This window comes from Chroicocephalus ridibundus, chromosome 1, assembly GCF_963924245.1.
Source record: "Chroicocephalus ridibundus chromosome 1, bChrRid1.1, whole genome shotgun sequence".
Classification (NCBI taxonomy): domain Eukaryota; kingdom Metazoa; phylum Chordata; class Aves; order Charadriiformes; family Laridae; genus Chroicocephalus; species Chroicocephalus ridibundus.
The window spans coordinates 151,912,692-151,928,315 of record NC_086284.1 but is presented as its reverse complement, the minus strand read 5'-3'; the positions used below and the strand labels follow the sequence as shown (position 1 = coordinate 151,928,315).

Here is a 15,624-nt window from a genome sequence, read left to right as displayed (position 1 = left end):
GCTACCTATAAAAAGAGAGTTATGATCAAGTTTTTAATTGTACTCTCCATGCTTTCTTCCCTACTTCCAACACAGAAATGCCATAGAAATGCCCCTTTAAAAGATGTGCTTCACATTTTAACATGTTCTGCATAGCATATTTTATTAATTATATAATCATAGTAGGGGAGTCAGCATTACAAAATACGTAAGAACCGCATGTCCTGTAGAGATTCATTTTCAAAGAGAGTTTGTACTGACTGCCATAATTACCTTGTAACCAAGACACCCTATTGTTTTTAAATAACAACTAAAGAAGAATGTGAATCATTGCCTGCAGGGTACTGATGGAGACGCTGTTATTACGCCTGAACTCTGGTTCCTTTAACTGCGTAATGTGCTTAAAAGTGTGCGGGGACACGAAGATGATCAGGGGGCTGGAACACCTTTCCTGTAAAGACAGGCTGTGAGAGTTGGGGTTGTTGAGCCTGGAGAAGAAAAGGCTCTGGGGAGACCTTACAGCAGCCTTCCCGTACCTAAAGGGCGGCCTACAGGAGAGATGGGGAGGGACCCTTTTATCAGGGCGTGTAGTGATAGGATGAGGGGTAACGGTTTTACACTGGAAGAGGGTAGACTTAGATTTGGTATCAGGAAGAAATTCTTTCCTGTGAGGGTGGTGAGGCACTGGAACAGGTTGCCCAGGGAAGCTGTGGAGGCCCCATCCCTGGAGGTGTTCAGGGCCAGGCTGGATGGGGCTTTGAGCAGCCTGGTCTAGTGGGAGGTGTCCCTGCCCATGGCAGGGGGATTGGAACTAGGTGATCTTTAAGGCCAGTTCCAATGCAAACCATTCTGTGATTCTGTAAAACCACGGGCTGGGGGTGACTGAGGAAGAGGAGGCCAGGAGAGGAAGGCACCCATCACCCACCTCTGGGACCCCGCCTGCCTAAAGCGGGAGCGCTCTGCCTTTACCACCCACTCCAAAACCCTTCTCCCGCTGCCCGTGGGAAAGCCGCGGGACTGCAGACGTGATGCCTGGCCCCAAAGCGGCCTCCTGCGGGGCCGGCTGCTGCGGCCCGGGCAGGGACACGCTCGGGGCTGGGCTGACGCCCGGCGGCCGCGGCAGAGAACAGCAGCGGCCGCTGCGAGGCTCTGGGCCGCCTGCTAAGGAGGGCAGGCGGGGCGGAGAACGTCGGCTTAGCCGCTTCCCCTCGGCAACCACACGAGTGAGAAACTGAAGGGGTTTTTGACAGGGACCGGCACCGACCGCCGGCACAGCGTCGTGGTCCCACAGCCGGCGGCCGCAGCCGCTCGGAGGGCCCCCGGCGACCCCGCTTTCCACCACTGATCCCCGCAGAGACAGCGCTGCCCTGCCGGCAGCGGGCGGGATGGCCTCCCTCCCGGGGAAGCCGAGGAGCCGCCGCCCCGGCTCCTCGCCCCGGCGGCCGTTGATCCCCCGCTCCCTCAGGCCGCCGCTAGACTACAAGTCCCGCCGGCCCGCGGGGCGGGGAGAAGATGGCCGCCGGGGCGGCCCTTCCGCTGCCGGGAGGCGGCGGCGGGCTCTCTCACCGCCTTCTGGGGCTGCGAGAGGCTCCGTGACTGCCGCTGCCTGCCTGAGCGGAGCCCAGCCCCGCGGGGGCGGTGGTGGCGCTGGAGCCGGAGCCGGAGCCGGGCCGGCGGCGGGCGGTGGGGCGCGGGGAGGGCGGCAGCAGCCCTCCCGGTAGCCCTCCCGCCGCCATGAGGAGCGAGCCGCTGGCCTGGGCCCCGGTCTCGGCTCAGGCGGCCTCGCTGCTGGAGGAGGCGGCGGACCTGCTGGTGCTGCACCGGGACTTCGCCGCTGCCGTGGAGAGGTGTGAGGCCGGCTGTGACAGCCTGGGCCCCGGGACCGGCCCCGGCCCCGGCCCCGAGAGGTGCGAGCGGGGACAGGGCGATGCAGGGAAGAGGCCTCTGCGTCAGGCTGGCTCCTGACTGCAGGCCCCGTCTGCCCAGTTTGTGACTTTATTTTTTTAAATATAGGGCTTTAGGGGTTTAATAAACCGGTGGGTTTTTTTGGCGAGGGGTTAGGAATCTCTTAGGTTCGAATATAAATATTATCTGTATGAATGGTAGTAGCACCGATGGCCCTTGCTTTGGCTGCTGTTTGATAAGGGCCTGTCTGTATTTCCATGTTTTGTCTGAAGGGATCTGTGTGTGTTTGAGGGAAGCGGGACGCACTGAGGAGCTTTCCCTGCATCTTCCTGGAGATACAGACTTAGTCCATCTTCTCGGGGGATTAATTTGCCTTTTTATTGGAGATGGGGAGAGGGAAAGGAGGGGAGGCAACTGTTGGAGAACTGCAGAGTACCTAGGCTAGGCTGCTGGAAGGGATGCAAGGGGAAACGTGGTTGTCAGAAGTGCTTATTTAAATGTCTCTTCATTACCAGTTCTGCAGAAGTGAAATGCTCCCTTTGTGTTGTGGGGATTCAGGCACTGGCTGAGATGAACCGGTGGAGAGAAGTTCTGTCTTGGGTCCTGCAGTATTACCACATCCCTGAACATCTGCCTCCAAAAGTTCTGGAGCTGTGGTGAGTTTCTGTCTGTGGCTGTCAGATACACAGGGCTTGCGTGTGTTAGGTTTAATAGCAGGCCAGACTTGAATGTTGCGTGATATTTTCACTTTGTGTGGTGTGAGGATGAAAGCGGAACCTGGGACAGGCCTGTTCTTGACCCCTGTGTGTTGGAGCATGCCTGCAGGCCAGCCGATTGCATCATGGTGAGAACATACAAAAGGGGTGATGCTGAGAAAGTAACATCAGAGTCTGCACCTATTGTCCGCCTTGGAAATCTGCGTTTCAGGTGTAGACCCTGATATGTGCCTTCCTCATAGCTGCTTGTGGGTAGTAATTGTCAGTCATCTCAACTTTTACAAAGAGTTAGTGTTTTCTAATATTTCTTTCTTGTATTTCAGTATCCTGTTATACAGCAAAGTCAGAGAGCCCCAGGTAATGCTGGAGGTTGGCAGTAGCTGGCTGAGAGACCAAAGCAATAAGAGCCTCCCCGAGTACAGTTCGTTGCTGGAGCTCTATCTGTTGCATGTGTTGCTTCCACTTGGCCGGTTTGAAGGGGCAGAAGAGCTTGTACGCAGCTGTGATGTTTTTGATAGTGAGCAGCAGCTAGCATTTCTCGGGACCATTTGTGAAAGCCGATGTCAGTGGACTCAACAGGAAGAGATGCGCTTGGCTGCTGAAGAGCAGCCAGATGCAACAACAGAAACTGTTTTGGGTAGGCTTTCCCTCTCTTGTTTGTGCTCCTCTTCTTTTTTATAATTTTATTTTGAGTTAGTTAGTCCCTTACTAAGGGTAGCAAGTATTAACTACGTGACAAACCAGCCACAAGGAAGTCCTGTTGTGTATTTCAGAAAGAAATGGAAGACTTAGTTGATCCATTTGCTGACAATTACAAAGCATATTTAGTCTCTGCTGATGTCAATAGACGAGAATTATTTTCCAGATTCAGAAGCACTTCAGAATAAATGTGTTGGGGTTTTTTTGTTTGTTTGTTTGTTTTTTTAAAGGTACAAAAGGGAAACTAAAACTACCTAGCAATCCCTTAAGGGTACATTTTGTTGTTTCTGTGTATGCTCTGCCTTGTTTCCATTTACAGTTGAGTCCAGGTAGGATAATGCATGTCTGGCATTTAAAGTACTACTTTTCCTCCAGAACTGTAAATCACTTGATGTGATATCCCAGGAGAGAAGCTGGCACTACTGTGGTATAAGATCATATTATACTAAAGTAGATGCATAAAAGAAAAGGTATAACGAATTGTGTTACAAAATTGTACTGTTTCTTCAGTCCCTATTATAAAAAAACTGCCACCCAACACAACTCTTGTGCAATCAAACTAGGAACAGTCTTACTTTAGTATCTTAGTTACTTATTATCTGTATCTGTGTGATTATTATTTTTACTTTACTTCTTGCCCTAACAGCCTTTCTGTTCTTGTATTTTAGGTGTTCTGTCCCAAAAGCTCTTGACCATGTTGACGTTATTACGTAGAGCGCTGAGGTCCATGTCAAGCCACTTCTACTTACTCCCTTACAAAAAGATGCTCTTGGCTACTTTTCTGCTGTACCTGGTGGTGGTGAGATTAGACCCAGGTACAGGATTAAGATTTCCAATTTTTTAAATTCCATTATGGTTACAGGGAAGAAAATAGTTGCTTTTAATAGGTTTGGTCTGTGTAGATGTCTCGTCTTTGGGAGCCACAAAAACTGTGTGACTAGGAACTTACTGTTAGGCTTGTTTCTAATGTTTCCAGTTACAATCCATGTAGAAAGATGTAGCTCTACAAAACCCAGTTTTCTGAAAACAATTTTTCCACCCTCAGCTCTTTCCAACAGACTGTGAGAGGCAGGCTGAGCTGTCCGAGACTCGGCCTCTGCCTCAGTCAACTTGAGGTGCTACAAGATGAATGTCTCCTGGAAGAGTGATTGCCTGGCAGGCTGTCCTGTCAGGGAAGCAGAGAGTTCCCCAGGGCAGCAACGTAGTTGTGCATTTGATCTGCTTATGCTGGAGTTTCATTAGCGGTGGCTGCTGCTGTCACTGAAGAATGGGCTGGTCCGGTGACGTAGAGGTGGCAGCTGGGGTGTGGAGGGGATGGGTGTTTCCCCTTCTGCTGGGTGGCAGGTGCTCCAGAGCTATTCTGCAGATAGTGCATTGGAAAATACTGAAGAAGGCTTGCTCGGGATGGGAGCAGTGTCCTGAGTGAAGGCTCAAGTACTGAACCGAACAGAAGGAAGTTAAGACAACTAGATTTTGGTTAACTCTAGTTGGGATTAGTTCTGTCTTAATATGTTTAGTGTATCTTAGTGTTACCTTTTATAATGAAAGGCTCTCTTGCTTTCTGTTTTGCTCTACAGCTTCTCCCACATCACTGCCATTCATTTACAAACTGGTCCAGCTCTTCCGACAGGCTTGGGCAGCTGTATTTTCTCCAATCCATAGGCCTCCAATTCAAGACTAAGTGTATTCCATCACAGAATGCGTTTTTTCTCTGCTGCTGTAAAACTGTCAGCTTAAGGATGTTATCAGGCTCTTCAAGGTCTGTTGAAGTCAGTGTCCTAATTGAGATGACCACCTGTGAACTCCTGTGTGGCGACACCTTAGTTTCTTCAGACGGGGAATTGTGTTGTATGAATTTTGAAACCGGGACCAAGTATTCCTGATGTTTTGCTTGGCTCTACAGCACCGTTCTGTCCAACACCAGGGTAAAGCCACTCCTTCTATAATTTACAACTGAATAAGAATCCTCATTTTCAAACACTTTGCTTTGGATGTAGTTCTTCAGTGAGGGTTGCATAGCCAGATATGAACTACAGAAGAAAGTTTGATCCTTGCAAATGCTGGGCAGTTTTCTGAAGAAGTGAAATAGTGTTCCTGGAGGCATGACTGTAAAAGGCAACGATGTACCAGTAATTAGGGGAATATTCTGCTTGGCCTGAAGACATCTGAAAAGCCCAGTTCCTGCAGCATGGGATTTAGAACAAGCATGTGGAAGAAAAACACTGGAGAAAATGAAGACTATTGCGTTTTGAAGGCCATGGTTTCTCTTGTGACTGATGCCTCCTTACATAGGCATTGACTTTAGTCATACATAGGCATACTCTTGATTTTAGTCATATTTAAGCCAGAAAGCCAAGGTGGTGGGCCACAAAGACTCTTGCGCTGCACTTTCTCGTCTTAAATGCAAATTACAGCACTCTGTGCTTGCCTGATGCATAGTAATTCTTAAGAGCACGTGGTGGTGGTGGTAAGGAAATAGATTTATTTTTTTTAAACTATATATTATTGTCTAGTTGAACAACTGAAGTTGTTGCATTGTTTTACTCTTTCCCTACCTCTTGCTTTTTTTATGTAGGTGTCAAAAAGACTCTGTATGTAGAATCCACCCTCCCCCATCCCCCAATATCTAAAGTCCTGGTTTATGAGGCAGCCATTTAGCAATGCTTTATTATTCAGAACAAACATGCATTAACAGGTAGAAAGAGGTATTTCTCTGAGATCCTCAAACCTTCCCCGGATCCGTGGCAAGAAAATTGTCTGTGTGGAAGATCAGTCACCAGACTGACCCCACTTCTGACCACTCGGGGAAGAAATTGGAGGTTATGGGTAGAACATTCATTTCTTCTCCATCCATCTTCCTATTGTCAATTGACAAAAGGTAAATTCCAAGGGGGAGAGCACTGGCCTACTTAAATATTGCTTCCACTGGAGAAAACTGTTGTGTGCTGGAGAGACAAGTTAAAAGTAAGGAGCCTTTGTGGCAAACAAGTAGGTCGCCATCCCAGCATTTGTGTCAAAATGATGCAGGCTGGCTGACGTCATCCCAAACTACAAAATATTGAACAAAGCAGCCTTTTTGGTGAAGGCAAATCCTATCCAACACGCCAAACCTGTGAAAAGTAGCCAACAGAGATCACAGTGGAACAGTAGTCCTCTTCAAGTTGTTCCTTTGTCTCTAGCAGTCACCATACCGTGAGGTGGTGGCTATTTCTATTAACAAGGAAAGCAGCCTGTTGGTGTCTTTAAACTATGTGTGATCTGTTGCTTTGTTGTCTCCTGGGCCACTTTGAAAACAGTTCTGTGTCTGGTTCTTCTTGGATTATCCCAATCGAGAAACACTCCAATACTAGTGTCAGATAAACTGAGGCAGGTCATACCTGAATGCAGCAATGACCTTGCTTAGTTGTCTTAGTAAAAAAACCAAAACAATCCCATATCCCTCCCCAATGGTTTTTCTCTGCTAGGACTTTACACCAGGCTAAGTAGCATGTAATGCTTCACCATATTAAAAAGTTATTTCTTACATACTCTGCACACATAACGAAGGCCTGCTTTTGATATCGCTGGATGATTCTTGTAATCCAACTATAAAGTGTAGTTACAACTCCGCAACCAACAGTTGATGCGAAAACAAGTAGAATCAAATATGGAGGCTCTGCCTGGACTTGAGCTCTTTGAAGATATGACTAGGTGGTATCTACTGGCCCCCTACTTTGCAAGGCCTCACTTTAAGTACTTTGTAAGCCAGTTAATGAAAAAGCAAAAAAAAAAAAAAAAAAAAAAAAAGCCAGGCCAGATTCTCACCAAATTGACTGTTTAGGTAACAACCAATTTTTGCTCTAGTTTTCTATTAACACTGTTAGTTAAATGGCAGAGACGCAATTTTGGAGGTTGGGACCAGTGGTCTGAGCACGCCATACATCATGTTTAGAATGCTGTTAAATGTCATAGCCACTCATTTACCAGGACTTTAACATTCAACTTGATTTTAAGCGCAGGTTGGTAATCTTCCCCTTTTTTTTTTTTTTTTTTTTGAGTACTACTGATTTTGCATTTGTATTGTATTTAATTCATCATGAGAGGGCAAGAAGGCAGAAGCAAGCCGTCAGGGTTTTTGTGCAATTAATACTAAAACTGCAATATTTAATTTTCACAATAAAGTGACTACTGATTTATCTCTTTGTAGAGCTGCTTATTTGTGCTGTGATTAAATATATGAAAACTTTTGCATTTAATGTATTGATACTCTACAGTTCTCAATTTGCAGAAATGTTTCACTATGTGTCCTTGTTGTACAGGCATATTTGAATTAAGTAGAGGACTTGTTCACTGTGAATCTGATGAGATCTAATCAACTGATGATGTCAGAAGGGTGTAAGCCTGCATTTTCATAGGAGTTCAGAGAGTGGTAATTACTTTCTGTGAAACATCCAGCATATAGGTATTTTTTTTTTGAATATGTAAGTGTACGTTGGGATGGCCAAGACCAGTACTACCAAGAATAAAGGACCTGGAATTTATTTCCAGCTGTGTTTTTCTTCTGTGCTCTCATTATATGTTGGAGAGAAAAGACACAGCCATGGGGATCCTACTGTTTAAGCCTGTCAGAGAGAATGTGTGTGTGCCATGTCTATGTGAACTTTCTGCTAGTAACACCAGATACAGCAGGAAATTCTATTTCTGCTTTTTTGTTTTGCCATCTTCTTGCTAGATGCAAAAAACCTTACATTGGCCCATATTGTAGGCAGCTGAAAGGCTGAAGAACAGTTGTCTATAATCAGATGGACAGAGGTCTCAAAGATAAGGAAAGGCTGGCAGAAAGATGAGGTTTGGTGCCTTAGTACCAGGAGACAAGAAGATAATCCCATGTATGTACCTTGTCCACAGATGATCAAATACTCCAGTGGAATTCCTTGCAGTTCAACCTGTTCTGCAACTCATTTCAATCAGTGGAACTTAGGCAAGTTAACTCCATGTCCATCATTCATCTACAGTCGCCTTTGTCAGAAAGACACCATTTAAAAATGATGCTACCTTTTGAACGTGTAAATGAAGAAATTCTGCAATGTTTAATAATCTTTATAATTTTTTAAATGAGTTATCAGTAGCTTATTTACCAGTTGTTAGAGTTCTAAGGAAGGAAACTAGTTATTTGTGAAGACTTACCATACGTGTTAAAATTCTGGTTGCTAATACCAGTTGTAATTTTTTTTCTTCTATTTTTTTTTTTTGTTTTAAACCAACGTTTAGCTCGGAGAGTTAACTGGGAAGGCTTGCTTAAGAACAGCCTTCAGGCTGTGTCCTGTAGATGGGTGAAAGCAGGCTGCTGGTGTATCAGGTGGGTGGGTGGAATGGGATGGTTGCCTGGGAGAGATTATGACCTCTCCTGCCTACGCTGTAGTGCTGCGGGGCCCCTGCCAGCAAGGTGTAGATGCCACCTTGCACCAGGCAGCTTACACAACAGCAGAAACATCAGTAAACAAAGCTGCCACTACCAACCAGGAAAGGAAGCACGCAGGAGAAACCATGGTAAGAAAAGAGTCTGATTATTTTAGAATCATAGAATAGAGTCATTCATAGAATGGTTTGGGTTGGAAGGGACCTTAAAGATCATCTAGTTCCAAGCCCCCTGCCACGGGCAGGGACATCTCCCACTAGACCAGGCTGCTCAAAGCCCCAGCCAGCCTGGCCTTGAACACTTCCAGGGATGGGGCATAGATTTTATGAGATAATGAGCAATGAGTTTGGGCTTCTGTTTCCCCCTACTCTGGTTAAGATCTTAATGAAGGTGGGAAGGCTGAAGTGACTTTTTTGCTTCATTTTGGGGGCAACAAATGTTGCTCACAGTGTGCAAACAAACTATTATATTAGCTTCATGGTAAACAAATTCAGACTTCAACATGTACAGCTGCATTTGTGTTAATAAATTATAAGAGAACTCGTATGCAGAAAAAGAAGGATGGCGTTGGAACTTATTTTTCCTTTTTGGGTGGAAGCTACCCTGGATGTACTTTGAATACAGTATGTTTAACCCCGTATTAATGGCCTTTTCCTACTAGATTGCCAGTATTAAAATTAAGAGCAAAGAAATGTGGACATTTCCCTAGGTACTCCGTAAGACTGCATGGGAATCATCTGCCAAAAGATTCATACTCAAATATACCATGTCCAACAAGAGTGTTTTTGAGAGAACCCTTTAAATTCACAGTACTTGTGAGTCTGCATAGCGATCTACAGAAGGAGACACGCTTCTTTTTCTTTTAGGATATGATACTCTATTTTGTGTTTCAGATTTCTGTTACTAAACTATGTGCAAAACACAGTACTAAATACTTCAGAAACTGTTCATTGACTGCACAACCATGATTACGGAAGTGTATGTATGAGAAGGATTTCTCAAGACATTAATTTAGTCTTGACATGCAAAGAGTACCACGTCCTCTTGAGTATCAAGTTAACGCTTCCTGTGTTAAATTGAATTAAAAGTACCCAGAGAATGGTCCGAAACAATCAGTGATGGAAATTAATTAAGGTACTAAAGGCACTTGAATTCTAGTTCCTTTAATTTCTACAAACTTGTCTTCCACCTGTCCAACACACGTTCAACAGAAGCTTGGTGCTGGTCTCTTCTCACAGGTAATTAGCGATAGAACAAGAGGGAATGGCTTCAAGCTGCAGCAGGGTAGGTTTAGGCTGGACATTAGGAAAAAATTCTTCACAGAAAGAGTGGCCAGACACTGGAATAGGCTGCCCAGGGAGGTGGTGGAGTCACCATCTCTGAATGTGTTTAAGACTCGTTTAGATGTGGTGTAGGGGAGAACTTTGTAGAGTGGGGTTGATGGTTGGACTTGATGATCCCAAGGGTCTTTTCCAACCTAAATGATTCTATGATCAGAAAATACTTCATTCCCTTCGCTTTATCTATGTAACGCACCATAGCTGTGTCTTGCCCTGGATGACTGGACTTGGCTCATATTCCTCAGCTGGGACCTGCTGTTGTTTATTTTGTGTGCCTATACGCAGTTTTTCTATCTGTATGGGCTTACGTGCACTTAAATGTAGATCCTGTGTGCTGTACGCCATGCGTAGGCATGGCTGCAAATCTCTAGCTGTGGAGACTATTGTTTCTTTCTTCGCACAGCAAAATGTTTTTCTTCCTATTTGTAAATAAATGTCAGAATACTTTCCATTAATTCCAGTCTTGTGGAAAATTTTGCAATCGTTGGTTGATTCGGGGTTTCAGGAAAGATCAGCTTACGGACTCTTAGGGTATTCACTGGTTCTTCTCACCATTTCCCTTCTCCTCTCCTTTCAGCATGAGTGCATCTCTGTTCACATTGGCCAAGCAGGAGTTCAAATCGGCAACGCGTGTTGGGAACTCTTCTGTCTGGAGCACGGCATTCAGCCAAATGGCATCTTCATCGACCAACCCAACAGTGATGACTCTTTTGCCACATTCTTCAGAGAGACAAGCACTAGAAAATTCGTGCCCCGGGCTATTATGGTGGACTTGGAGCAAACTGTAATAGGTCAGTATAGAACTAATTTTTGGAAAATAGAAATGAATTAACTCTTCTGGGTGCCAAAGTTCAGATCACTGAATAGCAGGACAATGCCCTTACCATTAGGGATGATCCCAATATGCAGGCAAAACATATGGATTTTAAGTTTTTAATACCAGATATTACTAAAAGCTTTGTTCTCAATGAAAAGATGAAAACTGTACCGCACTCTGTCATGGGTGCTCTACAAATAATTAATAAAATCAAAAGTTTACTATTGTTTAAACCTCCACTGCTTATGAGCACAATATAGCTTTCTTAGAGATTCAGTTCTGGTCTTTCTTTGTGGTGATGGAGCCACAAACTGATGGAACCCTCCTAACTGATGTAAAGTGCTTTCCTTGCATTCAGATATAAGAGAGGAGCAGGAAAATTCAGGCAACAGAAGTGTCCTGACAGATTATTCAGGGGAAAATACTGTTTTACTCTTGCAAATCTCCTCTTTTTCCAGTCATTCCCCTGAAGGTTCTGATGGATCTTAATCTGATTGGTATATAGAGGTGAAATTTTACCATAGCATGGCACAGCCCTCATTTGATAAATAATTCATTTGTATAACACAGCAAATTACATTTGGAGCAGAGTCCAGTTCTTTTTTTTTTTTTCAAAATGGAGAACATCTCAGATGATACTCCTCATCTCTGTCCTTTGCTTTTCAAGGTACAAATTTCCATAACAGTTTCTGCCAACATAAAATGCTCCATCTGTTTTGCAAACATTATCAATCTCGGTGAAACATCTCTTTCAAGCTTACGCTTTTCCTCTCTTGTTCAGATGAAGTGCGAACTGGCACCTACCGTCAGCTTTTCCATCCAGAACAGCTGATCACTGGAAAAGAAGACGCAGCAAATAATTATGCACGTGGCCACTACTCTGTTGGCAAAGACAAAATTGACACGGCATTAGATTGTATCCGCAAGCTGGTATGCACTATTACATTGGAAGCATGACCTTGGGAGGGTGGGAGGGGAAATAAATACCACTTATGGTTTTTGATAGCGCTTCTCGTTTTGCTTTATCTATTGTCATTGGCTCAGAACAGAGATATGCAAGTCCCGGATGTCCCATTTGTCCATATGAATGGAAGGCTTAAATGGGAAACCTCAAATATTGCTATAGCATTATTATTGTAAGAAAAAAATCAATATAGCTCTAGCAATACTCTAGCGTGAAGGGAAAACAGACAATAAGAATTTTCTGGGAGAACTACTGACTTTAGTGTTGTGCACTGGGTGTGAGTATTGCTGTCTCTATTTGAGAGTGTAATTTAAAGATATGTTCGTTTATTCTTTCACTTTTCCTATTGGCTTTCAGGCTGATGCCTGTTCTGGGCTGCAAGGTTTCCTGATCTTCCACAGCTTTGGTGGGGGTACCGGCTCTGGCTTCACCTCCTTACTGATGGAACGCCTCTCCAATGAATATGGAAAGAAGTCCAAGCTAGAGTTTGCTATCTACCCAGCCCCTCAGGTCTCCACCGCTGTGGTGGAGCCCTACAATTCCATCCTGACCACACACGCCACCCTGGAGCATTCGGACTGTGCCTTCATGGTGGATAATGAGGCCATCTATGATATCTGCCACCGAAACCTGGACATCGAGCGCCCCACTTACACTAACCTCAACCGCCTCATCAGCCAGATTGTCTCCTCCATCACGGCCTCGCTGCGCTTTGACGGTGCCCTCAATGTGGATCTGACGGAGTTCCAGACAAACCTGGTGCCCTACCCGCGTATCCACTTCCCCTTAGTGACCTACGCCCCCATCATCTCCTCTGAGAGAGCATACCACGAGCAGCTCACGGTGGCTGAAATCACCAGCTCCTGCTTTGAGCCCAACAGCCAGATGGTGAAGTGTGACCCAAGACATGGGAAGTACATGGCCTGCTGCATGCTCTACCGTGGTGATGTAGTTCCCAAAGATGTCAACGTAGCAATTGCTGCCATCAAGACCAACAAATCCCTTCAGTTTGTGGACTGGTGTCCAACAGGCTTCAAGGTGAGCAGGGCTGCCATGAGCTTCTCTTTAATGTTTAAAGGGCAAGTTCAGTGTAGCGGAAAACTTGTGTTTAAAGTTGTAGACCTTGCATGTTTTCCACTTGTAAGAAGAATGAACGTAAGAAAGGTGCGTTTGTATAGAATGTGCCTTTCCTCCTTTGGACATTCCATTGACACAGACCCCTAAACATTTAAATAAATGGAAGCATATATAGTATTTCTATATTCAGTAACAGGAGAATGTCAACCCTATAAGACTTTAAACTTAAATTGCATTTGAGAAGAAAGATCAAGGTAATGCTTATACTCTGAAGACACTGAGACACTTGTGTATCCTTCGTGAGATGTAAAAAACCAAACCAACCAAACAAAAAACCCCCAAAGTTATCAGTAATAATACATTGTTGGCAAGCGAAACATTTCTACAACATCTCTGCAAAGAGAGATTTTTTTCACTGTCCTCAATTTTTTTATGCATACTGATGTATTTTTCTAAGCTTTTCTTCATTAGGGTCCAGTTCTGGTTAGTCGCCTTTTTTTTTGGTTTTTTTTTTTTCTGTCTTGAGTGAGGTTAAGGAACTGACTTGTGTGCCAAAAAGTAGCTTGAATGACGTTAGACTTAACACTGATGTGATTTGAGTTTTTCTCTACCTCTTTTACTCCCCTCACCAATAGTTTTACAATTTTCTTACCCTGTTTATTGTCTCATCTTGTCCCTTTTCTCATAACTCTTTTTATTCCTTCATCTTTTCTATTGTTATTTGCAGGTTGGGATCAACTACCAGCCTCCTACAGTTACACCAGGAGGAGACCTAGCCCAGGTTGAGCGAGCAGTCTGCATGCTGAGCAACACCACGGCCATTGCAGATGCCTGGGCAAGGCTCAACCACAAGTTTGACCTTATGTATGCCAAGAGAGCTTTTGTGCACTGGTACGTGGGTGAAGGCATGGAGGAAGGAGAATTCGCAGAAGCCCGAGAAGACCTGTCTGCCCTGGAGAAGGAATATGAAGAAGTGGGAACTGACTCATTTGAAGAAGAAGATGAGGAAAAGGAATCTTAAAATGCACTGTGCCCTTTCCTGCACATGATTGTCTCTGTCTCTTTTTTTCATGTGGCTGTATTTCTGCTTGGCTCACACACATCTAGTCTATTGCCATCTTAGTACACTATAAACAGGATGAGTTCTCTGCTATGAGATCACAAGACAGTAATGCAGAATATATGACCATCTAATCATTAGCCACTTTGCCTCAGAGGGTGACAGGCTTCATATTTTTTGCTAATTTATCCTGAAAGGATCTCTGTCATCTATACTATCATTTATTCAATGCAAAATATTACATTATACACATTACTGTATCTTACATATCTAATATAAGATACAGTAATGTGTATAATGTAATATTATTTGAGGAACTCTTGCTTCAAAATGTCCCAGATAATTGCTATGGACTCTTACGTAAGGAGAAGTTACCTACAGTGCTCAGTCCTTATTTCAGACTAATTCGAAACATACTGTTTGTAAAGCTGTAAGATGCACTGAGAACTCTGTTGGTGCCAAGAACACACAGCTTGTGCTAGTGCCCTTGCTTCTGCAGAATCCACAGTGTGGGGTGGTTAGAAGATATGATTTTGGCAGCTGGCATGAGTAGGGGCACAATTCAAGTACTCTTTGCTTCAACAGGAGTTTAGAGCACTCTATGCTCGTGCAGCAACTGTGTAAGAATCCTAACCGGACTGGTCTGGAGGCACAAGTAGGCTGACAGTTCTGTTGAACTGCTAAATCTATGACAGGTCAAGGGCCTTAAAATGACCAGCTTGTGGCATGCAGAAGAGAAGCATTACCAGCTCCATTGGGCTTACTGAGATCACAATAAATCAGAACCATGACAAAAAATGTATGCGACAGGTATAGGTGGGATGTCTAAGAACACCAGCTATAACTTCACATCTTAAGTCTTAATAAGGTATATTTTTGTATATTTCCATTGTTTGAGGATGTTAGAACAATGTGTTGTTAAGGCAGGCAGGCAGGTGGCCAGGGACGGCCTGCGGTTAAACCAATGGAATAACAAGAGAAACTGTTGGATGTTGCGGACAATGGAACAGGAAAAGTGGCTGGCCAACCCTAACCTGTGTCTCAACTAATGAGGTAATGGCAAGAGAAGCTACTGGGCATTACATACAGTGAAAAGAGAGTTTGGGGGACCCCGCCTTGAGTGTAAGATACCAACAGAAAGTGAAGGGGGTGTTGGCTTACTGAGGGTACTAACTAAAGCTGAAATTACCAAATAAAGGTGTCAAATTAGCAGAATAGGGCCAGTGATGAAAAAGTGGGGGGCACGGGGGTGGTGGTGTCTATTTAGGGACGGGGGAAGCAAGAGGAAAGTAATAGAAGGTAAAGAAAATGGTGTTGGTCTCGGGGTACCTGTCGAGCAGTCCTGTGCTTGAACAACGCCTGGAGCAAGACAACAAGCCCGTTGTGCTGATCTTTCCTTGTGTGTCCAACTTGCTTATGAGCTCATGGTTATCTGGAAGGTTTTCCTTAGCGCTGATGAAGAGGCACCCTGGAGGGGATGGAGGACATATCAAATATATACCACTGTTATTTTCATGCTAGATTTATTATTGATCTTTCATAAATGGATTTCTTTTTTAAAAAAAATATCCGTGTTTTCACTGAAACATATACTCAGCACATACAACTGGAGCAGGGCTACAGAAATGCATCATGTTTCACCCAGCTGTTGAGGAGCGTTTTCCACCTT

At 44.5% G+C, this 15,624-nt stretch overlaps 2 protein-coding genes across 4 annotated transcripts; both read left to right on the top strand.

Moving 5' to 3' along the window:
* Positions 1-1,485: 1,485 nt before the first annotated feature.
* Positions 1,486-7,819, top strand: PEX26 (peroxisomal biogenesis factor 26). Of its 2 annotated transcripts, none has more exons than XM_063359115.1 (5): positions 1,486-1,826; positions 2,400-2,540; positions 2,924-3,237; positions 3,968-4,114; positions 4,877-7,819. In XM_063359115.1, the coding sequence occupies exons 1-5, from the start codon at positions 1,714-1,716 to the stop codon at positions 4,978-4,980; spliced, it is 819 nt and encodes a 272-aa protein (XP_063215185.1). In that variant the 5' UTR covers positions 1,486-1,713; the 3' UTR covers positions 4,981-7,819. The 2 variants fall into 2 exon arrangements, with proteins under 2 accessions (XP_063215185.1, XP_063215179.1); XM_063359109.1 differs by having other exon boundaries at positions 1,486-1,886.
* Positions 5,632-15,170, top strand: LOC134526823 (tubulin alpha-4 chain-like). Of its 2 annotated transcripts, none has more exons than XM_063359089.1 (5): positions 5,632-5,766; positions 10,615-10,828; positions 11,636-11,784; positions 12,176-12,856; positions 13,623-15,170. In XM_063359089.1, the coding sequence occupies exons 2-5, from the start codon at positions 10,801-10,803 to the stop codon at positions 13,914-13,916; spliced, it is 1,152 nt and encodes a 383-aa protein (XP_063215159.1). In that variant the 5' UTR covers positions 5,632-5,766; positions 10,615-10,800; the 3' UTR covers positions 13,917-15,170. The 2 variants fall into 2 exon arrangements, with proteins under 2 accessions (XP_063215159.1, XP_063215167.1); XM_063359097.1 differs by lacking the exon at positions 5,632-5,766 and adding an exon at positions 8,621-8,828.
* The last annotated feature ends 454 nt before the right edge of the window (positions 15,171-15,624 follow it).